Raw genomic sequence first — 24,492 nt, 5'->3', positions numbered from 1 at the left:
AACAGGTGCATTTCTTATTGTTCCCATCTTTCAAGTTATCACTAACAATTAGTAAATTCTAGTCTCTCTTTTTTTCTTCTTTCAAAGGACATAGCCATTTGAGATACACACTTTTTTGTTATTGCTGCTCTTTTTTTTTTTTTTTAGGAAAGAAAAGAAGGAAAATAAAAATCTGCCTTGCCTCAGATCTGAAATTCCACATTTAAATTCAAACCAGTTCTGCAGCAGCAGCAGCTCCTCAGTGATGGAAGAGATTCATGGCAGTGAAATAATACTGTTGGCAACAAAGAAATGTCATCTTTAATGGAGACCAGCCCCAAGGATTTATTATTTATTATTATTACTATTTGTTTTGTTTAGTTTTGTTCTAATATATTTCTGATCTTCAAAACGTGTTTAGTTTGACACATGCACAAGGTAGCAAAACTGACAGCAGCAGATGACGTTATGCCGGAGCGATCACTTTTGCCAGGGTCAAAAATCCAAAGTGTCCCAATGTTCACAGATTAACATAATTTAGAGATCGTTTCCTTTCTTTTTTTTTTTTTTTTTTTCTCTTTTTGTGATTTTTTTAAACTCTCTTTTCTCTCTCCTCCCACCTACTTTGTCCTCCGAGGAGTCTCTGGCGGGCGGGTGCGTGTTTGCTGCTCGCGTGTGTTGTGTCCGGGGGCCCACGGCGGGCGGAGCGTCCCCACCGCGCCACGCGGCACCTCGCGGCCGCCGAGTCCCTGGGGCCGAGCGGGCGAGCAAAGTGGCGCTCGCGGACCTCGGGGAAGGGGAAAGAAAAAAAACAAAACCAAAATAAAATAAAATAAAATAAAAAAGAGATAAGGCGGCAGGGCGGCCGGAGCGCTCGCTGCGCGCCCTGCAGCCAGGGAGGAGGAGGATGAGGAGGAGCGGAGGGGCAGAGCGGCGGTCCGTGCGGGTCACACGCCCGCCCGCCGCGGGCACCCGGGGCGGGGTGTGATGGGGGGCTCGGGGGAAGCGTGTCAGAGCCCCAGGGCCTCGGCGTGCTTCCGGGCCTTCAGCCGCAGGTCGGCGATGCTGGAGTTCTTGCTGTTGCTCTTGGCGGCGGCGGCCACCACGGCGGCGGCGGAGGCGGACTCCGCCAGGGAGGCGATGGGCAGCCCGAAGGGCGGCGGCGGGAACATCAGGTAGGGCGCGTGGGCCGCCAGGTGCGGGTGCAGGTGCGGGTGCGCGTGGGCCACGCCCTCCAGCTGCAGCTGCGCCTGGACCTGGGCGGCGGGGCAGAGACACGGCGTCAGCCCCGAGCCTGCGGCGAGGGACACACAGCCCCCAGCCCACCCCAGGCCACGCATCCCCAACCCCGATCCGCTCCCCCCGCAGTCAGGGCGGCAAACCTCCGCTCCTTGCTCCACCAAGGGCACAGAGACACGCTTAACCCTCCTCCTGGTCGTTTCAAGTAAGTAAGTAAGTAAGTAAGTAAATAAATAAATAAATGCGGCCCAAGGAACGGGCGCCAACAAGTGCTACATAGCCTTTTTTTTTTTTTTTTTTTTTTTTTTTTTTTTTTTTTTTTTTTTTTTTTTTTTTTTTTTTTTTTTTTTTCCAGGGATGTTTATTTATACCTTGCTAAAAACTCTTTGGCCGTGGGTCCCTTCTATACCCGGCTAGTGTTTGCTTTGGAGCTTTCTAGACCTACACAAACACATTGGGTTGACTGAGAGATTTCAGCTTCGGGTAGGTTCGGGGAGGAGTGGGGGAGAGTTTATTTATGTATTTAATTATTTTGGTCCAAATATGTCTTTTAAAAAATCAATACAATTAATCTGTCAGCTCCACGTGTCTCCGAGACGGAGAAGGTGGTGGAGGATCCCTTTGGGCTGGAAAAAAATCAATTCCCCGATTAATTGACAAAAAAAAAAAAAAAAAAATACCGAGGGAGGGAGAGTTACAACCGGCTAGAAGCGAGAATGGAATTTCATCACCCTCATCCCGGTTTTCCCCAGCGGCCTTCCCCGGTGGCTGCGCATCGCTGGGGCACGGACCCGGGCCCCGCTGTGGCGTTGGTGTCTGCGCTCTGCCATTGCCTCTGTCCTGGCTGACCATCAGGGTGGCAGAGCATTTGAGTGCAGGCTCCCCACCTCCAGGGTGGTCGCATCCATCGGAAAAGGACAGATCTCAACAGCCCGCCCGGGAATGAGGAGGGAACTACAGAGCAAGGGTCCGCATAGTTTTTGCCCCTCATGGTTTCGTCCACCGGGTGGAAGAGCCTCCTCCCGCAGCGCTCTCCGGCGCCAGGGGGAGACCAAAGCCCCCTGGGCTACTCGGGACCGAGCCGCTCCGTCCCCGCAAAGGGCGAGCGGGCTTGTCCGGGCACTCCGGGCCCACCCCGCCCGGAGAAGGCGATGCGCCCCCGGGAGGCCGGACCGGTCTACGGGCGGCCCTGGGGCCGTGTGACAGCCCATCGCCCGGCGGCGCAGGGGCCCTTAGCCCCGACGGCGCCTCCCGGGGCCGCGGGACCCCCCGCTCGGTCCCGAGGAGGGCTGAGCTCCCGAAAGCCGGGCGGGGGCTCCTTCACCAATTTTTACAGCCTGTTTTTAATACGTGCCAACTTCTATATAAATGGCACTTGTAAACGTGTCCGGCTTCCTCCCGTGCAAACGAATGGGGGTCGGAGCTTACTGAGGGAAAGTAAAATAAAACCGGAGCTAACTACCTGTTGGAAAGGCATCCTCAGGGCTCCCATATTCACATAGGGGGCTACTCTGCAGGCGTCTAAATGGCTGGCGGTTCCCAAGATCACACCTGCGGAGAGAGACAGGGCCGGGTGAGTGGCGAAGGCGCCCCGGGGCTTCGAGGCCGCCAGCCCCCGGCCGGTCCGCACCCCTAACCCACCTTTGTGCATCTGGTTTTCCTGTTTTCGGCACTTTGCTCTCCTGTTCTGAAACCAGACCTGTGAAAAGAAAAAGCAAACAAAAACAAAACAACAACAGAAAAATGAAGGTGGCCTAGGCAGCTGCTAAGGGAGCATTATCTCATGAACTAGAGATGGAGGGGGGTTGAGGCGAGTGACTGCACAGCTTTGCTGAGGTCTCCCCTCGGGAGCAGTCGAGGGGATGAGCTCGACCCCAGGCGGAGTGAGCCCTTCTCTGTGCTGCTGTGGGGCTGTTTGGACGGGAGGTCCTGCTCCTTGTTGTGGTCCCTCAGTTGAACCTAGGAGTCGGGAAGCGCTCTCGCAGAGGGAAAGACCAGGAGCCTGCCGCGTAGCACCGGTCCCGGAGAGCTCCGTGTCCCCTGGGCAGGCAGAGGCAGTATTTCTGCCACCCGTCGGGAGCGACACTTACAGTGAGACCACCCGCAGGACGGGTGGGACTCTCGTACCCTTCCTAATCATCTTAAGCAGCCCGGGAAGAGCCAGCGTGGGCCAGATCAGACTCTAGGGTCTGGCCCCCAAGAGACTGGAGCTCCTGCCCTCTCCCGAGCTGGGCTTAAAATCGATGATCTCTGACAAGATGAGAGACCTTCGCGAAAGGGTCTGAGTCATTCCCCGTTCCCTAAATGTTAAAGAAAACAAAATCTGCTTCTGCAGACTTCTGGCCAGACAAGAGCAGCATCTTTTGCAGGCTGGGATGTAAAGAAGTGCTCATACCCCTACCCGAGGAACGCCTGTAATTCGATAATGCTTCCCCAATTCCAGCCGTTCTCGCTCAAACAATCGCAGAACTTTGCAGTTGCCACTGCGCTTCCGTGCCTCTTTTCCAGGGGCATTTCAGACCTTCATTACTTTTCCCCTTCTGCCATACTCGATTAACAGCTCTCCCCAAAACATTATCAGAAAAGCGGGCCAAAATATTTTGCGGATCCTTATCTTTACACCAAAACCTACCAAATATGGACAAACATTTGCTTTCACCGCTGATAAAATCTTGTGGCTAAGTAAACACCTACAACCTTTGATGTTCTTGCACTTGCCAAGAGATCATACGGTTAATTAATACTAACTGCACTTCCTACATCAAATTTTCCCTTCAAGCTTTCTTCAATTGCCTTAATGATGGTCATTTACAACGGAGTAATTAGTGCAAAGAAAGGCTTCCGAAGGCATTAATTACCTCGGGTACCTCAGTGATTTTCTTAAGTAGGAATTGGCCTTCTCTGATTTAGCGCACCATTTTTCCTGCCTAGGGTGTCTGTGGGGGAAGCGTGCACCGGGCGACTGTGGAGCACAGCGGGTGCGGACAGACCGACCGACCGACGGACGGGCAGACAGGCAGACAGACCGACCCACCCGCCAGCGAATCCTGGTTCCTGTCCCTGACGACTGTCGCCAGCGCAACCCTCCCCTTGCTAAGAGGGCATCGCTGCCGCCCCGCTGCCCTGCACAGCACAGCGCGGCACAAGCCTATTTTTCCCTACCAGCAATACGCAAATATTAGTAACATGCATCGCTTCTCCTTTTAACTGGACCGTTAGGGATTTATACACATGTACATATGTATTTAAATATGAGCATGCAAAATATTATCGAGCTGTAGCGACAATAATACATCTTTTTTTACTGTGGTAAAACCTTGCAGGAAATCTCCTTGTGTGTATTCCCCATGCCCCCCTGCTTCGACAAAGCAGTGTAAATTGTCAGAAGAAATTTAAGCAGCGTTTAAACAACTTCTCTTGCAAATCAGAACATCTTTCAAACCGAAATTATATTTAAATCTCGAAAACGAAGTGGCCTTTCCCTTTAGCTACGAAAAAATAAGGTTATGAGGAATAAAAGTGATGAATTAGCCACTGCATTAAGCGATAATAAATCAGGCTTGGTGTGATTCACGATCAATTCCAATTAGTCATGAATATGCTAAGTAAAGCACAGTACACTGTTTTAGACAGTTATTTCTTCATTAAGGATCACTCAGTGATTTCTTTCACAAATGCTCTAATCTGATTTCCTTTTGATTTCCATTAGAGACAGTGAATAATGACATTTAATTTAGCCCTGCACCATAAACCCAAAGATATTTGTTGTAATTGAATTACTGCCTGCTCCTCACTATGGTCTCATAACTTTCAATTATAACCCTGACAGCTGGGTGATATGAGTTTCCAGTACAACACTAAAAATAAAAGGTTAATAAGGACTAGCTACCATAGGAGCTTCAATTTATTTACAGCAAATTTCCACGCTAAATTGAAACTATATCCTTTAACAGCAAGGGACAAGAGGTTCAGATAGGAATTAGAGAACAATTCTGAGAGTATTAGGGGGGAAAAAAAAAACCACAAAAACCAAACCATTCCCTTTTCTGCCTTTTTCTGGTTTGGTTTTTTTTTTTTTTTTTTTCTGCTTCCACTTTTTGATGGATATTAACTGTCTGCTTATTTCCTAATTAACTATCCATTTTCCCTCTTTTTCCTCTTTATACTTATTTTATGTATAGGGATTTTTTTAATCCACACAAACCACTTTTATCAAATTAATAAATAATTTTTTTTTAACCTCAATCATAATCTCCTTCTGATTTTTTGGGGAGCTTTTTTTTTTTTTTTTTTTTTTTAATTCCGTGTGTGTGTGTGGTGTTTGAAGATCTGTACGCACTTGAAGCACCAATTTTCCTGTAACTATGAACATCCTGTTAAGGTGCTCCTCAGTAATAAAGTACTTGAAAGAAAGAGTGCAGAATTCAATTACAAGTAATTTATTTTTATAGAAACAGTACATCAAGGCCTTGGAAAGATATTACAGAGCCCAAGTAAGAAGATCTGGGAAGATGACATAAGAGTTGATGTCCCCTTCAGCAAAAGTTTAATCTTTTCATTAATTTATATGGTGTGGTTAGATCAATCTTCCAGGAGAAAGTAGGCCAGCAGCACTCTGAACCCCTGCAATATTCCCTGCAAGCTGCCATTCCTAAGGCATATGCCTGGCACCATCCCTTGCCCTGCTCAGTTTGTACTGAGAGTCAGAGGAGCTCAAGAGAAAATAAAACCTTGAAACATTTTGAAAGAAGACCAAAGGAAAAAAAAAAAAAAAAACAACCAAAAAAAAGAAAGAAAAAAAAAAAAAAAAAAACAAAAAAAACAAAAAAAAAAACCAAAAGCAACTTAGGTACTCCATTTATTTCAGGATTTGCCTCCAGGAGACAGTTGTTTAAAGTGAGGTAGTGGCTTGCTCAGACATATGCTGGCTGAGCAGTGTGCACTATCTGCTTGCCTTCCACGCTTAAGGAGGGGCTCAAACAGACCCCTCTCCCCACTCCAGCTCGGGGCCCTGTCTCTCCACTTCCCGCTGTGCCCTGGGAGTGAGGTCAAGGCATGGAGGTCTCCATCTATGCCCACAGAGCCATACCCATGCCTATGTGTAGCTACCCGCACACTCCTATAGGCAGATATACATATACATGGGCATCTCTTATCTCCAGGGTGTGAAGGCGTTTTGTTCAGTGGTGGGGTTGCCTTGGTGACTTTTTCTTCTTGAGTTTTAGTTTGGTTTGTGTCTATTAGGCCAAGTACAGAATTTTAATATAAGAAGAGATTTCCTTCAGGTTTCTCCTGCTCTGGGCCTGCTCAGAGAGCCACAGGTTGATCTTACTTTTTCTAGGTAGATTTTTGTTAATTATTTCTGTGTTGGGTTTTTTTGTTTGGTTAGGGTTTTTGTTTCTCTTAATATGACATCTGTTTTGTGGAAGCATTCCCTAGTTGGCTTGGGGGAAGAGGGAGTATTTTTCCTCTGCATCAAACTGAAAATCAAATTTTAAAATAATCGATGTGGAGCCACCCAAACAGACAGCTCTGGTGGCCCCAGGACTACAGCAACCCGGATCTATTTTCAAGATTTCGAAGTCTAATTGGCATTTAGCTGTCTCTGAAGTGGGATGGGAGGGACGGGGGGAACCTCCACCAGATGGGGTGGCATGCATTCATACGCTTTCTGTGCGAATCAGAGCCGGCACCTTTCCCCCGGCTCTGGCTAATCCCGTCCCTCAGCACCCAAACTGTCTAGCCTTATTCAGGCAATTGTTTTCTGGCCTTTTTCTTTTTTTCTACCCCATAATGGCCCCATAATAGAAAAAGCGGGAAGAAAATAAGGATTAAGGGAGAGTAAATGGCACGTTTACAAGGTGGTGGGGGGGGAAATAATTTAAAAAAAAAATCAGTTGTTCAGTTATTAGAGACTTGTCAACACTATCACCACCCAACCACCCTACCCCACACACATACAAAAAAAAAAAAAAAAAAAAAAAAAAAATTTAACCGCCTTCCTAGGAAGCACTAGACACCTAGACACAGACAGATATTCCCAGAGCAGAATAACTGTTTGGCAGGACAGGTACAGCAAACTTGCAAACAGCTTTCCCATCACACGTGTCACCTCTGCCTTCACCTCCCCGTTCTGCATGAAACGGGGCACTGTGCTAGGATCCGCTGGCAGTTAGGAAGTGAGGTGAGCACGTTTCCAGGAACAGAGCCTTTCTCTTACCTGAACCCTAGCTTCAGATAGTCCCAGCCTCTGGCTTAGTTCCTCCCTCATGAAGGCATCCGGATAGTGAGTCTCATCAAAAAGTCTTTCCAGCTCGTTCAGCTGCTCTAGTGTGAAATTGGTTCTGCTTCTCCTTTGTTTAAGCTTGGTCTGTCCGTCTTCATCTTCTGACTTCACATCTTCCCTCTTCTCTTTGCATTCGTAGATCCCTGCCGGGAGGGGGAAGAAGAAAACGACACTGAGCCTCCCCTCGCACCTCTTCGAAATTCTCTCACACAGGAGTCTCCCTCCTCCCCTCTTCGTCCCCAAACTCCGCACAACTTGCGGGTGCAGCTGACGGAGGGGACAGGCCCCGGAGGGGCGAGAGGGGCTGAGCTCCGCTACAGGCTCCGCGCCGGGCAGGGGGAGGTCGCCCGCGGGCCGGAGGGAGGAAGGGAGCCGCGCTGCCTTGCCTGTCTGTTGCCCCATCAGAAAAACTATACAGATAGATAAAATTTTATTTTCTTTCCAGGGTTAGGGGGAAGACTTGCCGCTGGTACGGGCAATTCGGGGAAGGGGTTGGTAGGAAAATCGCCGGCCCCCCGATGCCTCCAGGCAGTGGGAAGAGGTGGGGGAAGGGGGTTTCTCCGGCGACGTTTTCTCCCAAAGAGGGTTACGCAAGAAGCTCCCTACCGCCGTCATGGTGAAGCCACGATGATAGTATTTCTCTCGTAAAAGAAACTTTCCCTGGGCATGAGACAGAGACCGCCCGTCTCTCTTCTCCTTAACACCCCTCTTTCCCCCAAAATACCTGCCAGCAGGTCGAAACCCCGGGGGAGGTGGTCCCGCGCGGCCCTGTGCGGGACAGCGGGCTCCAGGGTCATGGGTCACTCCCAGCCCCTCCGAAACAGCAGGAACCCTCCCAACCTTCAGGGACTCCAACAGGGCTCGTGGAGAGCTTGCGACCAGAGGCAGCCGCTGAGAATGCTTGTCCCGGGCAGAGGGGAGGCTGTGGGGGCAGCGGTAAAACAGTTCCCCTTTTATGCCTTGGGTAGGGAGATTTCTTTTGCTTTGGCATATAATTTCCTACGTTTTTATTATTATAATTTTTTCCTTAATGTCGGGAGGCCTAAGGCACTGTCCTTCTTTCAAATCCAGCTAACGAAAAGAGGAAGAGATGTTTGAGCTAGGGACACCACTTTAGGCTGAACCGGTTCCCCGGGATCCCCTGCCTGCCTGGGGCACCCCGCCGGGTGCGCATCCAGCGCGGGCACCAGCGGAGTCCCGGGACGAGCCTGTCCTTTGTCATGCCTCACCTTCTGGGTGGTGTGGATTTGGGGGCAGTAGCATCTGCGGATGATCCCGAATTAATTCCCTTTTTCCTCACCAAGTACACAGGTATTATATACATATATATGTATGTATACACACAGAGAAATGTGCTCATGAACATATATTAACCTATATATTTAGCAGCATCCCAAAATGCAAATTATAAACTGCAAATCGTAAGTTTATTAAACGTAATAAAGCGTCCTGAACTGCATCTGGGCTTAAGTCAGGCCGGACCCAAGCAGAAGCATTCGTTTTCACTTCCAAAATGAAAACTGTCCCTGGCCGTGGTAGTTTCCCCGGGCTCTGGGCTGATACTGGCTACATAAAACTTTGGGAAGGGTCTGGCCTCTGGATGGGGATATTCGCTGGTTGGTTTTAATGGCGTTTTGTTCTCATTTCTCCAGTAAAGGGAATCCCTATGAAAAGACGAGGGTGCTAACCCAGCAAATGCCTAGGGAAAATCAGGCGCGTTCAAAAGCTGTCTCTTTTCCGAGGCTACAGCATGTCCGTGATAGGTATAAAATATTAACTAGCATATCGGTGGGACTGAAATCACATGCCGGAATCAGTTGAAATTAGACTGAAACCTGGCATGAATTTAAACTGTCACAAGCATCTCAGCTCTTTCCAACTCCTCCCTTCCATCCCCACCCCCAGCCCCTCTCCGTAGATTAGATTAGCTGAACATACAAGCCAGAATTTCGATTTACGGGGAAAAGGAAGAGTAGTAGAGGATTTTTTTTTTCATTCCTTCTCATTCTATTTTTAATTCCTGAAGCATGTCCTACTTTCATTTTTTTTAAAATCATCACCTGCATCGAATGATTCTCTTAAACTGAATCTTGTCGGTTTTCAATCTCTCGACCAGAGAAGGAAAATAAGCAGAGCTGAGTGGTATTGGCTTGTGCAGAAATATAAGTACCCCAATATGGGAATATACCCCGTTCTTCTGTTTGGGAAGCAGGTAGAAAAGAGAAGGATTAAATAAAAGTTTGGGCTGTAAATTAAATCTCCCAGTGTTATATTAAACAAGATCAAACAGTAGGAAACAGCTGAAAGGCTGGTTGTTGTTCCCCAACCTATTAACCGGTTTTTATTACCCCAAGCTAGCCAGTAGCTCCCCAGGCAGGTCCACCTGTCTAACTTGCCTAGAGACACTTTCTCAACTTTCTAATCCCCCCGTCCTTTTAATTCTCTCCTTCCCCTGTGAGCCTGTGTGGGATTTTTAGTTGTCTTGCTTTAAAAAAAATATGTTTTTTTTTTTAGTTATCGTTGTTGTTGTTGTTTAGAGAAGAGATGGCGTTTTGCCCCTCTGTCGGCGGGGTGCCGAGCTGCCCTGGCCCAGGTGAGAGGACCGGCAGGACACTGAGGGACCAGTCGGCCGGTGCCTCTCGCCGCAGCGAGGTTCTGTCTCACCGGGTCCGGGCAGCTGCCCCACAGCCCGGCTCCTCTCCTGCTTCTCGTGCCCGCCGGTCGGAGCCTCTGAGTAGGACAGGCTGACCGACCCAAGACAAAATGTCCAGAGAGAGCCCTCTCCACCTCCCGCTTTCTCCCAGAATAAGCAGCAGCATCCTGACGGCCCGGAAGCAGGAAGAACAGGTCTCCTAAGGCATTAAACTCCCCGGACAAGATTTCCTCGTACAAAAATACACAGATAGACAAAAACGTCTGACGTGCTGCGCTGCCCCCTTCCCCCAGGCGAGAGAACGCCTAACGCACCGGATCGATTTCGGATGTGAACGGGGGCTGGCGGGGGGGCAGGACCGAAGTTGTGACTTCTTTTTCACGGCTACGCTCACGTTATGCATGCAGGAGTACGTGTTCCTAAGCCTATGTTCCCGCCGCCGCAGGAGGGAGGTGGCCGCAGGAGGGAAGCAGGATGCGGGAGGCGATCCCGCTCGCCCGGCCGGGGCCAGAACCGGGGCCGCGGTGACCAAGTCGCCCCCGCTGCGGAGAGCCGGGGGCGGCTGGGGAGGGGACCGGGGCTGCCAGCGAGAAGCGCGGGGCGGAGGGCTTCCAGCCCTGCTCTTACCTTCCGCTGTCCTGCCCGCGTTGAACTCCTTCAGTTTGTCCTTGTCGCTCTCTACGTGGTCTTTGAAAAGATGCACCGGGCAATGGTTGCTGCTCTCGGTCATGTCCTGCAGGTTAGAATCAGAGTTTCCAAGCTCCCTAGAGCGAGCCAACCCACTCTCCAAAACTTCCCTGTACGTGATGGTCTCCTTCTTGTTGCCGCTGCCACTGCTGCTGCTGCTCTCTTTGCTTTTCTGGTCAAAAGATTTGGATACAAAAGCCGTAAGTTCTTCCATGGCTGCCCGGTGGTCTTATCCACAGAGATCCACTTGTTTCCAATCGGAGATGTGGCCGTCCTCCGCACGCTGTTTTTGCACGTAGAAGATGGGCTGTATAGGGTTAGATCACTCCTGCTGTTATTTATGCCTTTCAATTTGAGATCACACTATTTATACATGGCTACCTCAGCCCAACCCCCAGCTCTCCCTGTCTCCAGCAATTACTGACTGCTCCATAGTCGCAGGCGGACTCCGAGCAGCTATCTCCCCCACCTCAGTCCAGCAATTGGCTTTCTTTTCATTTCATCACTCTTTGGCATCTTTGCACCTTGATTTAGGGAGGCAAAGAGGCAACAGCGAAAAGGAGGGGGGGAGAGGGAGAGAGAGAGAGAGAGAGGGAGAGGGAGAGAGAGAGGAATAAAAGGGAGGGAGGGGGGAAGAGGAAAACATGAAAATAGGTATCTACATTCTGTAAATGGGTTGCAGAAATGAGAGTCGAGGAAGACTTAATTGATTTTAAGGACATCCTGTGCGTGGCAACACTGTGAGTAAAAACGGACCCACAGCTAACCAAATAACTGAGCTCCTGCAATTAAATGTATCGCTGTCAAGAGGAAAGGAAAATGAGTGTTCAATAAAAAAGGTAATGAATAAAAAGCCGGAGATGTGCATTTTTTGTAATCATTGGAAATTCTACCTGATTTGCTATTTAGCTAATTTCTCTTAATTAAACGGTCAAAATAATCGGCGAAACAAAAATGCTGTTTTAAAAGTGTTGCCTGTTCTGGCTGGCGGTGGGTGGGTGGGTGCACGGAGGGGGACGTGTGCTGCAGCTAAACAAGCTGCGAGGTGCCTCGGAGATCCGTGTCGGTGTGTTCGGAGGATTTGGAGTGGGTTGTTTGGCTGTGGGGTATCCATAGGTAGGGAGTCTCTCCAGATGTATGTGAACATTGCAGGATCTGCCTCCTTGTTTATTGTTATTATGTTGTCTGAAGATACTGTAGGGGGAAATTAAAATCTAAAATGTTTCTCTGGATATCGAGCTATCCTGCTGCATGCAGCAGAGGAATAATTTGTTAACACGGGAGTGTGTACACGACAAATAGAGCATTAAACCTTTTTTTTTTTTTTCTTCTTTTTTGCCCCAACGAAACCTATCCTGCTGGATTTAACATAGAACTCGCAATAATTTCCCCACCTTGTTCTCGGTAGGCTGCAGTTATTTTTGTTGTACTCCTGGAATAATTATTATTCTGTGCGCTTGAATAGCTGCCTGAAATTCGTCTCCAGATAACAGCGCCGGCATTTCCAGCGCCTCTCCGCACCGTTTGATCCCCATGCGGAGCCGGCTTCCCAGCTATTTATTTCTGTCTCTTCTCTTCGGGCTTTAACGCGAAGGGTTATTCGGTATTTGGAGGAATTTTGTCTTCTGGTCGTTTGGCTTTTTACGTCCTTCTAGTTCCCCCGCCTCGAGTTTGAGATAATCAGAGCTCATCATCACGCCACCCTCTGCTCTGAATCGCAACCAAAGCAGGCTCCTTGTTGGAGCAAGGGGCCATTGTTTCTTTTCCGGGGGTGTGTGAGACTATTCTGAAAATTAGCAGAATATTAAAACACTAAAAATACGTTTAATTAATCCAAAGGTGCCCCCAGCACCAGAGTTAACACTTCCACAGGAGGAGGGGAAAAATAATAATCGAGGAAGCAATTAATAAAGGGCTTAAAAAAAAATCAATCTCCCCCCTGTGCGAATTTAAAATGATTATCTAGAGGACAAGGATTGATCATTTGATCTCGGCACTGCGGATATCCCTGACATTTATTATATTGTCGTGTCTCGGTGGCATCCTTCCTCCAGAGTTCGTTTAACAAGTGAGGGAGCGGGGGAAGCCTTACAACTTAACAAACAGGTCTTGTCGTCGCAAACGCCAATCAAATCCGAGGCTCTAATGTATATCACACGGCACCACATAAATAATAAAGGCAAACGATAGACGGGGAAGTAACGTATGGCTGAGGAAAGATTCCGGCACGACACGCTGCTTGTGCCTCTCTCGTGCAGTCTGCGCGTGCAAGGGCTCGTAGAGGATTGTTGTGCAGGCTGGTGCGTGGTGCGAGGGTGTCACGGACACGCGGGGCCACCGGCACTCATTCCCCCGTGGGAGAGGCTCCGTACCGGGGCTGGCCCCCCGCCGCGGAAACTTTCCCCATCCCTCGGCTCGAACGGCACCGATCCCCACCGTGCCCAGTCTCCCTCAGCCTCCCTCGCAGCAAGTAGCAATCAAGGATATTTACTGACTCGGCGTCCCCAGCGCCAGAGAGGCACGGTGCGCGTCGGCTTCCCCGAGCTGCTGGAGTTTGCATCAAGTCCGCCGGATCCCCTCTTTCCTCCCTCTCGCCCCCGTCCCGCTCTCCTCCCCGCAGCTCCCCCCTGCGCCCAGCCCCACGCCTGCAGCCCCCGCCAGCGAGGGGCCAGGCTCCTCCCGGTGCCTCCCGGGCGCCTCCTGCCCCTGCCGGGGCTCCTGCCCCCGAGGACAGGGGCAAATCCAAGCATCCTCAGACAGAGGGGGGAGAAAAGCTCTCTTGCCTGTTCCACATCACTCCCTCCCTGCTTCCCAGCAGCGCCCGGTGGGAAGGTTGGTTGCTTCCCGCAACGCGCGGGGCGCAGTTCGGCGCGGGGCGGCCACCGGGCGCTCAAGTGGCGCGGCAGCCCGCGGGCCACCGCCACCCGGCGCCCTCGACGGCAGCAGGAAGGCCGGCGGAGGAGAGCCTTGCAGCCGAGGGGGACCTTGCCTCAGACTCTCTCCGAAAGAGAAAAGCGAAACAAAGCACCGGAAAGGGAAAGGGAGAAAACCGGGAAAATAATAAAAACAAACAAACAAACAAAAAAGGACCAGTGCAAAGCTCAACTCTCCCGAGGATCCGACCTCCACCCCGCGCCGTGGACCCTCCCGGGGCAGGCGGTGGAGGGCGCAGAATCGCGTGCATCCCCGAGGGCGCGCACGTCCTCACTGAGCAACGCGGGGAGCTCTGCGAGGGATGCCAGGCCCGTCCCGTCCTGTCCCAGCGGCGCGGCAGGGAGCGACGGGAGGCGGCGAGCGCCCCCGGGCCCCCCCCTCTTTGCGCAGCCCGCGGCTTTGCGGGGACCTAGGGCAAGGTGGTGCAGGTGGGAACAAAACTGGGGGGGCAATTTTGACCCCACTAAAAACTTTGACGGCGGGTTCAGAGAGGAATTACCTTTATTGCTGCTCCTGATAAATGGGCTGGGGAGGAGGGATGCAGAGAGGGATACAGAGAAGGAGAGAGAGAGAGAGAGAGAAGGAACTGCCGCCCAAATACCATTCCTTTGCAGGAACGGAACTCCTGGGACCCTGTCGCAAAACTTAAAAAGTCACCAGCGTTCCCCGGAACGCTCTGCCCCCGGCTCACCGCGGCACCCTGGGTACCTCTTTGCCACAAACCACCCCGCTCTCCCCGATCGCCCCTTGCAGGACCGGCCATCAGCGTCACAGTGAGAGCTGTCCCGACTGCCCGGCCGGCTCACCTGAGGGCACCATGCCCCCAAATCCTCCTCTTCTTCCCTCCCTACTGCCCTGGGGCAACGGACAGGTACCCTCTGCCCGTCTGGGGGTCCTAAGAGGACAAAAGAGGTGGCCCCGTTTATTTTACCCCTCTTCCTTTCCCCACCGCCGCCCCACCGGGACTGATTCCTCCCCACAGACCTGAGCCCGCCCCCTGGCTGCCCCCTCCCTAAAGCGAGAGGGGGCATCTGCGAGCAGGGCAGCGGATAGTGAGGACCTGGGGCTGCAGAGGAGTGTTTATTTAGTGTGGTATCAATCTGTGTGTTATTTTTTAATTCCTCTTTCAAAGGAAGCTCTTGACCATTGTGGTTTTTCTCCGAGTTAAACGAGAGGAATAATAATGAATGAATTTAAACGTTGCATTAGCTTTAAGCATATCCGAGGCAAAGTATTGAATTTCATATTTATAGGAGGAATTTACGTTTGTACATTTACTCATGGTATGACGTAGGGCGAAACTGATTTCCTCTCACCCTCCCCCCTTCAGCTTATTTTGGTCGAAATGGGGCAAATAAGCAAACAGAAAAATCATCGGTTTAATCCACGTTTTAATAAGTGCTGACCCGAAAAGCAAGATTTTGTTGAGTAGATAACTGAGTCCTCAGTCTCTCCATCTCGCTCCCTCCTTCCCTCTCTCTCTCGTGATTAATTCAGAGACTGTAATCATGGACATTGTACATCAAACCTTTCTGCTCACGCTACAGACTCCTGCAGATCTTTATTGGTTTACATGAAAGCGAGTAAACATATTTCAGAGGATGCCCTTTCAATCTGGCTCCATTTCCACAGCACATAATTCCAAGGACAATTTGTTTTAATAATAAGAATGGATGCAGTGTTAATGGTTTTCAATTTGTGTTTAAAAAAAAATTAAATATTTATAAGTATCGATCGAGGGTTTCAGGATTTTACAGACGTCTTAACACATTTCATAGATGGGATTTTTTTTTAATTTAGAAACCTGCGTCGTATTCTCTTTTATGCTGTTTATTGATTTAAGCTGCATCCGTGTCTCAAGCGAGAGACTAATAGATTTTCATTAAAATAGGCTCTCTTAATCCTGATTGTGAATGGATATGATTGATCCATCCAGCACACTACACATCTATAATATTAATAAAGGACATTATCATGGCAGGATTTGTTTTTCCGTCATCAGAGTACTTTTGTTTTTTCCCCTTCCTTGCAACCTTAAAGATTTATTTGGGAGCTGTAAAATAGCCCACAGGAGGGAGACGCTTTGGGAAGAATACATTTTTATATTAGATTTTTTTTTTGGTGGTTTTAGTGGAAAGATTTTTTTTTAATTTACAAACTGCTGTGGCAACATATGGTGAAAATTAAACTGCTTGCCCGGCAAATCTAATCTTAAAACATTTATGTTGAGTTTTATTTTTAGAAAAACATTTTTAAAGGCGAGGAAAACAATCTTGTGCGAAAAGTAAAATAAAGAACATTTGAAAGACTATAGTTTAAACTAACAATAGCCTACTTCACTGGCTGACGTTGCTGGACTGGTATCGTACCTGATGAATATGTTACGAAGTGGTCGGGACAGCAGCGGCTACAGTAATTAATGGAATGTGACAGAAATGCTAAGGGCTTAATTGTCTTTATTCCGACTTGCAGTAACGTAACCAAAGGGATACATTAATTCAGTACAAAAACACATAAATGTACTCCTCTCTCCTAGACCAAGGTACAAGCAAACACACGCACTCACACACGCACAACATCTCTTCCATATCACATTATTATTTTTTAAATATATATAAAGCTGTATCTTCCCAGCAACATTAATTACTCATATATTCATTACAGGGAGCCTAGATGTGTTCAAATCCTCATCTACTTTTACTTCTGCAAAATTAAACATTCACGAGGTGAATTACAATAAGCAATTGCCTTTGTGTGTAATTAATTACGATGCAGTGGGCCAGCATAATGGGCGAGTAGTCCCCTTGCTTTCAGTTGCCCTGGATAGCTCGAGCAGAATAGGAAGAGTCCGTGAGGGGAAGAAAAAAAAATAAAAAAAAAAAAAAAAGAAAAAAGTTGAGAGCTGTAAAGTTTGTACTGAATTTAGCAACACGAAATACACACAGAGAGAATTGTTTGCCTTCTCTAGTAATGTGCGAGGGACGCTGCAATTTTGAACTCTGTAATAATGATTAATAAGTCAAAAGGGCATATTTTTCTTTTATGGTATGCAGTGCTCAAGGGAATATTCCGTGTATGTCTTTAAAACGAAGTAGGAATATTTACACACATGCACAGAGTTAGCAACAGCACCAAAGAAAGAAAAAACCCACGAATATTTCAGTGAACTATTGCATTTTTTCAATTATTTCCCAATGAGTATTTCAATGAACTGTTACATTTTCCCAATTCACAAGGAAGATTTATGGGATTATTAAGATTTCTAGTGGAAATATTATACAGTGGAAGTTTATCGTCTCTCAGGGATTGTACACCATTTGATATCAATTTCCAGATGTTATGATCTTTTTTCAGAAAATAATTGAGTATATTAACTTCTTCCCTACAGAAGACTATTTAGGACTTTATTTATTTATTTATTTATTTACTTATTTACTTATGCTGTTAAGGGCACGACTATTTTACTCCCACCCCTCCCTTACAGAACTAAATTGTTGAAACATCGGAGTAAACTTCAATTAGATAACAGTTTAATACTCGAGGGAAGGAATAATTTATTTGCCACTTTATTGCGAGCTGAATCCCGTGAATTTAGCTATGTTTTAAAACAGAAATAAGGTACATCCGAGAGCGCCCGCCTGCCGATTTCGCTGCCCCCCCCCACCCCGCCGTGGGCAGGGCGGGAGGCCCTGCGCTCTCTCTCGGTGGGCGCCGGAGCCTCCGCGGGGTCGCGGGGCTGCGCCGGGGCGAGGCGCGGGCCCCCGGCCAAGCGGCCTGATCTCCGCCGGGACCGCAGAGTCAAGGCACGTCAGGGAGGCCACGCGTGTTCCTGAGCACCACGCGTGCTCGGCCGGCCCGGCGGGTGCCCGAGCGAGCCCCGCGGGGCGGGCAGCGCGCACACGCGCGGGCTCCGGGCGCACGCACCGCGCACCAGCGGGCCCGTCCGCACCGGCGTGTGCGCGCACACGGACAGACACCCGCCAGTGCTGCGGCCCCACTCCGCGGCCCGGCGGGGCTCGGCGACAGCAGCGGGACGTCCCTCCCACTCCCTCGCCCGCCGCTCCGGCCGAGGCTCCGCCGATCCCCGCTACCCGTGTGTCAGGCCAGGCGGGATTCTGCCCTGCCCGGGGCTGCACCCGAGCCCGGCCCGGCTCGGCCCGTCGGGGAAGCGGAGCAGCAAGCAGAAGCTTTGTAGCTGTGCCCAGGAGAGGCGCAGGGCGGGCGCTGCCCTCGTGCCCTGTCCCCAGTTTTACAGCCTGCGGCTGGCCGGGGCGTCCCTTCCCCTGAGCTCTCCCTCGGCGCCGGGAGGGAATCGGTGGGTGTTGCCGTGGCACCTCCCTCGAGGAAGGGTCGAGCTGGGTCCCGCGGTCCCCGCTGAGCTGGTTCCGGCCCCGGCTGCTGCCCCCCGCAGCTGCGGCCCTCCACGGATAGAGAACCCCCCTGCCCGGCCGCCGTTGGAAGAGATGGGGCCGGCCAGAGCGAGGTTTTACCCCAAAAAAAGGAATTAAGGGTTGTGTCGAGCTTCAGTGCCCCTACAAGGCGAGGTGGGGAGTGAGGGGGCTAACATTTCACAGGTTACCTCACCTCACGTTTTATCGGGGTAGTTAAAGGGAATAAAAGAAGTGAGGGAGAAGGAGAGAGAAAGAAAATCAACTTTAAGAGACTCTGGGTTTAAATAGCAGCCTTTGATATTTTGACAGCAAAATGGAAAACACTTAACAGGAGTCAAGTTTTGATGTCTGAGGCTGGCAGCGCCCCCTAAAATTATATTGTCCTGCCTGCTGCTTCAAATTGGACCCAGAACCTTATAACGTCTCTCCAGGTCTTTATCTGCAGCTTTTCTGATTGCAAAACCATAACTGTATCATTTTACACCAGTCAACTAAGCAAGTGCCAGTGGAATAAAATCCACAAAGTGCACACACATACCAGCTCTACAGCTAAAGCAGTCTGTTCTTTGCAAGTTGTAAAGGCCTGCAAATTAAATACCAATTACTGGAAGCAATAAAATGTTTTTTATTGCACGAAATCTACTTAAAACAGAAAAGAATAGTCGTTTTATTTTGAGGAGGGGGACAGGGGGGCAGCTCACGAAGACATATATTGGCAGAGAAAGATTATATACAGTGCCTGCATGAGGCCACAATGGAGACATTCTATGGCCAGCAGCAGGCAGGGCTTCTCCCGGCAATGTACAGAGGGGGCTCTGCAGAGGTGCTTATGATAGGGATTATTGTAGGTGAGACTTAGGGAGGTGGGAAGCCGGGGAACAGTAGCTCTAGGTAGGAGCAAGTGGTGCAAACAATTCATATGACAGCAATCCGATGTGCTTTTGAGGTCCTTTCCGAATGAGGTACTAAGGGGTTGGTGATGAAAACTACCTTACGTCTCCTCCTTCCCCTGCCCACTTTTCCTTCCCCACTTTGGGGAGGAATGGGTTACTGGCTTTCTGTCTTATGAGCATGAAGGAAAAGGCTCCCAATCTCCTACTGTGCTCTCTGGCCCTCTTGGTGGGGGAGCCATCTCAGAGACCTCAAGGAAGGGTGCAGCTCCCTGGAGTCACCAGCTCCACAGCAAGACTGCCATTTCCCCACAAATATCCTCAGCTTTCTGCAGAGCAAAATAATGTCAGTAAACCTGCCAGTGGGAGGAATGTTTACACAGATGAGATACCTTCAGCTTTGCCTGAGTTCAGGTCATTCACCACAACACAATCCCATGTTTAGCACAAGGAAAGAAGAGTGGAAAGTAGCCAAAAAGTCATACTTTGGCAGAGGAAAAGCAGTGTGATAAGTGATATTACAAACCTCACTTAATATGCTCATCCCTTGAACTGCATATTGAAACCTCTCTCCAATACATGCGTCCCACTCCTAATTTCCCTACTGTTTCATTGCTCCCAAAATATCCCATCCTTGTGGTTTACCCTTATGCTGTGCCTGTGCTTCACCTTTGGTTTCTCTTTAACTCCAGGAACTGCCTGTGAATGGGAGAGATCAGCCCTTGGGATCACCTACCATGCATGGTGGGTCATGACATTTATGCTGATGGGGGTTTGCGTGGTATTGCTTTAAACAGGCTTTGAATGAGTAAGGTTTATTTTTTTTTTTTTCCAATGACAAAAGCAATTTGAGGATTGCAAACTTGTTTCTTAACATGACCTCATTCTGAGTGAACTAGATTCTCCCACTAACCAGAGTGTATTATACACAGCCAGGCTATGGCAAGATCTTCCAAGCTAATTACCCACAAGTGTGCAAGGCTTTCTGTGGATGAATTGGATTTAGAAATGCTTGAAGACTAGATTTGACTAGACTTAGAAACACAGGGAAAGCTGAAACTCTGCCATGTGGTTTATGGCCACTTCAAAGCTTACCCATGCTTGCCATGAGAAATCTACAAGTTTTGAAAAGAAAGATTTAAGTGCTCCACTGCTGCTTGTGCTGTAAGGAGAGCAAAGGTGCAGGCAGGCACTTGGCCTGGCCTAGAGGAGCCATCACCACAAGAACTTGGGTGATGGAAAGGGCCCTGGAATGGTGCTCACTTCCAAGGAACCCCCAGAGATGATGGTCCTGAGCTAACTGGGAAGTGGTGGGGTCTACCTCCAGCACCAATGGAAGAGTGATGCTTCTGGGCCTGCTGGCACCAGTAGAGCAAAAGTGAAATATTTTCCTTCCACTGTTCAAAATTGGGGGGGGGGGGGGGGGGGCACTTGGGTCTTATTTTCCCAGATGATAGTCTTTTTTTCTCAGTTGAACTTTCTTTTCACCCCTGAAGCAGGAAGTGCCCTGCCAGTGGTTGCCCAGGGTTCACCCACAAGGGCTCAGCGGCTCAACAGTAAAAATGTGGTTTTCAGAATTAGTTGGGTCTCCTAATATCAGCCCCAAGGAAATGGAGGCCCAGGGCTGACATCTGCAGATCCCTCTGCTGCTCTGGGTCCTCATTTAATGCTGAGTGAGAAAAAACTGTGGGGAGCAAAAGGTTTAATGGCATAGCAATGCTGCTCTGTTGGGGGCAGGGGGTGAGAGTCACTGTAAGAGACAAGAGTATTTATTCTTTTTTCTTTTTTTTTCCCTTGAAGAGGGGAATTCTGTCCTCAGCATTGCTATAAGTAGGACTTAGGCTACTGCACACTGAAATAGCAGCGTGTGCTCCCGTTTACACCCCTTGCTACATGTCCACACACACAAATATTCAGCCATTGACAAGGCTGTGGAGGTTTCTGGTTTTGTTTAAAAATTGGCTGCCTGCAGCCTCCCCTTAGTTCCTCTGGGTATGCATGAGCAGCTGTGGAGAGCTGCAAGGCTAGCCAACAGACCTTGTAGCCCCCACAGATGTCAATTAGTTTCTCTCGGGCTTCCTTTGGATACACTCGGGTCTTGAGACCTCCATGTGCTGACTTATTTGTAAAGCATGAGTTATTCACTAACTCCGTGTTACTAATTAGAAGATTATCAGCTCTTGGTGGTTCGCTTGCCTGCTGCAGGGAGGTTCCAAGGAAACCCTCGTACAGACCATGCTGGAGGAAAGCTTCGATTGATTAGTGTGGTGGAACACTCCTGCTTTACGCATTAAGGAGCATCTGGAGGGATATGAAAGGTTTTGGAGACCCTGAGTGCCTTTCCAGGCTTGGGTAACCCAGAAAGCAGCTTGATGCAGCTGCACCATGCTGGATTGGTGAGAGCTGGCTGGCTGCTGGTGGAGTCCAGCCCAGGTATGGGGGCCAAAGATTTCAGGAAAACATACAACAAGCCCTTGTTGGGCTGTAGGAGGGGGAAAAATCCTGTATAAGCCCTTCTGGCAGCTAGGAAAAGACAAGGAGTTGGGTCCTAAAAGTGCAAGGAGGAAGAGAACAGTTAAATACATTGCCTCTAGACACTGCAGCTTTTTAAACTAGTTAAACTGACTGCACTCCTCTGGGAATCAGTTTTAGAGGAGGCAAAATTGAGTGCATCTTTAATATGCCTAATTTTCATCATCCTATGTATTTTTGGATCCTCCCTGTGCTAATGAATCCTTGCTGTGTTCACAGGGAGTGAAACTTGTTAATATTAGCAGAGGTCACCATGGCCTTTCTGCGAGCCATCACTGTCCTTCCCGTGACTCGACCAAGCGTTCACGAGGGTCATGCCAGGGAAGGAGGAGGGTTAGCTCAACCCGCCTGAAGTTTAACCACTTGCCTTTGATAGAAGGCACACTTTGATCTAAGGTGTGGCATGAAGTGCAATATATAGTTAATATTTATAAGCTTATGTACAGAAAAAAAAAAAAAAGAAATAAGGAAGCAGTAACAGGAAAGTCTTGGTGCAGATAAAAACTACCAATGTAAACTAGGAGGCAAATCTGGGAACAAAGAGGGTTTGGTGATGCTGCTGCTGATGTTCTGGAATATCTGGGGTTTGTGATCTGTGACTGTGCCAGGGATTTTTTGTATGCAGTTAAGTCACTCCTTCATCTTTGTCTGCCTCAGTTTCCCACCAGTAGTGTGGGAATTAAATAGAATATTTTGTCTGATCTTAATTTGTCTGCATTATCTACACAATCTAAAAGGTTGAGGGCATTGCTTCTATTTTTGTTGTGTCTACTGCTCAGCAGTTGCATATTCCTTGGAATCCTTAGGCATTTTCCACAACACAGATAATAAGTTTAACAGGTTTCTCTCTCTCGCTTTTTTTTTTTCCCATGCCTTTGGCCACAGAGCTCATCATATCTTGTTCTCAATAGCCAAATGCAGGAAAGTATCTTTAGAGCATCTCTGTGGGATCTCTGCTCTTCACTGAACAAGGTCCTGCCAGATTACAAGGAAATGATGCTTAGTAATTGCAGCTGTCCAATAGACTGATCCATCACATCTGTTCTGCTTTCCAGATGAGTCCAGACCACCAGTGACCCAAAAATAGCTGCTCTTAAGACCTCTCTGAAAAGCAGAGGAGTTCCTGCAATTTTTAAAGGAATGAATCACAAATTGTGGACCCATGTGGGATGTAAACTCCATGCTTGCATGATGAAGATGCAAAAATCCTTCAGTGGAGTGGCTGGGAAGAGCAAAGCCCCTTTAAAAATGGCTTAGTCATTTATGTGTCTCCATTCCCTCTCTAATTTGAGACAATGTGTTCAGATTTCAAACTGTGGTGTGTGTAGTCAATTCTTGTTGTCTTCAACACTAATAAGTTAAATACTGTGCTCTTCAGAAAGTCATGTCCCTCATATCTCATAAATCACCAAAAGGTGAATCACCTCAAATTAGAGAGGGTAGGTTTAAGTAATTAGTTGTTTTGTTTTTTTGTTTGTTTTTTTTTTTTTTTTTTTTCCCATTACAGGATATGATCAGATTAAATCTGGCAGACCTAGCTGGAACTGTTTTAAAAGTTACCATCACCAGCTGCTTATTGCTGTTCCAGAGGTTACCTCCATTCCCCACATGCAGAAATAGCAGTGTGAGCATAGACCTCACTGATATGCAGGAGTGAGCACCTTAAAACAGTCCTGTTTTCCCTTCTTGTGCCTGCACAGCAGGGTATGCAGGGAATAAGTGAGGACTACTATATGCATAATTTGGACCATCAAATGCACGTGTAAATGTTTGGGACTACTAGTTCCTACTTTTTATGAATAGGTGAATAAAATTCATTGGAATGTTCTTAATAATTTTCCCTATTTAAGTTTTGATAGCTCATGTGATTGTTTTTCCAGAAGTCCACAGATGCAATTAATTTTAAACACAACTTACTAGTAATAACAGCAAACATGGTTGTGTTTTTTGTCCCTTACTTTCTAAAATATTTTAAAGGTTTTTTGTTTTTTTGTGTTTTTTTTTTGGTTTTTTTTTTGTTTGTTTTTTTTTTGTTTGTTTGTTTTTTTTCTTTGTTGTTTTGTTTTCCCATGGCAAATATTCAGGCTCTGTGGACACAGATTTCATGCTGCTTGAGGGAGGAGATATAAAAATGATGCTTTCCTTTAAAGAATTATAATGTGAATGACAGATAAGAAAAATCCCTTTGTGGTCTATTTGTGCATTACCAGGCAACATTTTTCTATGTTTCAAGATCCTTCATATTCAGATGCGTCATTCTTTTATAATTGCTAGATTGGATGAAATGCCAAATACAATTGAAAACAATTCCTATTACTTCTAAAGTGATTATAATATAAAATAGGCCCAATGGGAGAAAAATTGTGTATATTTGCTAATCCTTTATTATAGTTAAAGAAAGTTTTTGGCAGGGGTTATTGAACAGGTATTTCCTAACATTGCTTTGTTGTTGAGGGGTTTTTCGTGGACAATTGATCAGTAACAAGGCTCAACAGTAGCAGGTTTTTGCTCCAAAGTAGATGTGTGATACAAACTGGTGACTGTGTGATTTGCCTGCTTGCCAAGGTGAAGACATCAGAGTCAGGTCTGCTACTGAGAGCCATTTTCATCATAAAGAATGACAAAAGCAATGACTTTTAAAAATTATTATCAAAAATCCTCAAATATGTTTTCCAATGAAAACTATTTAGAGGACAATAACAATGCTTTCTCGGTTTATTAAGATTACACTTTTACAAATAATATATGATATAACCTCCTTAAACTATACCTGCCCTTTTCTTAATCAAAGTATATAGTACAGGGGAAAAAATCAACACTCATAGGAATTACATGAAATACACAGTTGTAAATGCAAGTGGAAAAGTTTCAGAGCTGACCCCATTTAAAGCAGGACTGGGT

The 24,492-nt window shown here is 47.9% G+C and overlaps 1 protein-coding gene and 1 long non-coding RNA gene across 2 annotated transcripts; one reads left to right on the top strand and one right to left on the bottom strand.

The window, feature by feature from the left end:
• Positions 1 to 346: 346 nt before the first annotated feature.
• Positions 347 to 11,116, bottom strand: SHOX (short stature homeobox). The gene is made up of 5 exons (XM_053970606.1): positions 10,785 to 11,116; positions 7,439 to 7,647; positions 2,860 to 2,917; positions 2,681 to 2,769; positions 347 to 1,235 (listed from the first exon to the last, which is right to left on the bottom strand). The coding sequence occupies exons 1-5, from the start codon at positions 11,056 to 11,058 to the stop codon at positions 990 to 992; spliced, it is 876 nt and encodes a 291-aa protein (XP_053826581.1). The 5' UTR covers positions 11,059 to 11,116; the 3' UTR covers positions 347 to 989.
• A 6,602-nt stretch (positions 11,117 to 17,718) lies between these two features.
• LOC128803786 (uncharacterized) lies at positions 17,719 to 23,554 on the top strand. The gene is made up of 3 exons (XR_008435834.1): positions 17,719 to 18,093; positions 19,752 to 19,803; positions 22,647 to 23,554. It is a non-coding gene; the product is annotated as an uncharacterized LOC128803786 (long non-coding RNA).
• Positions 23,555 to 24,492: the final 938 nt, after the last annotated feature.

This window comes from Vidua macroura, chromosome 2 (assembly GCF_024509145.1).
Source record: "Vidua macroura isolate BioBank_ID:100142 chromosome 2, ASM2450914v1, whole genome shotgun sequence".
Taxonomy (NCBI): domain Eukaryota; kingdom Metazoa; phylum Chordata; class Aves; order Passeriformes; family Viduidae; genus Vidua; species Vidua macroura.
Note: the sequence above shows the minus strand (reverse complement) of the source record. Positions and strands in the feature narration are given on the sequence as shown.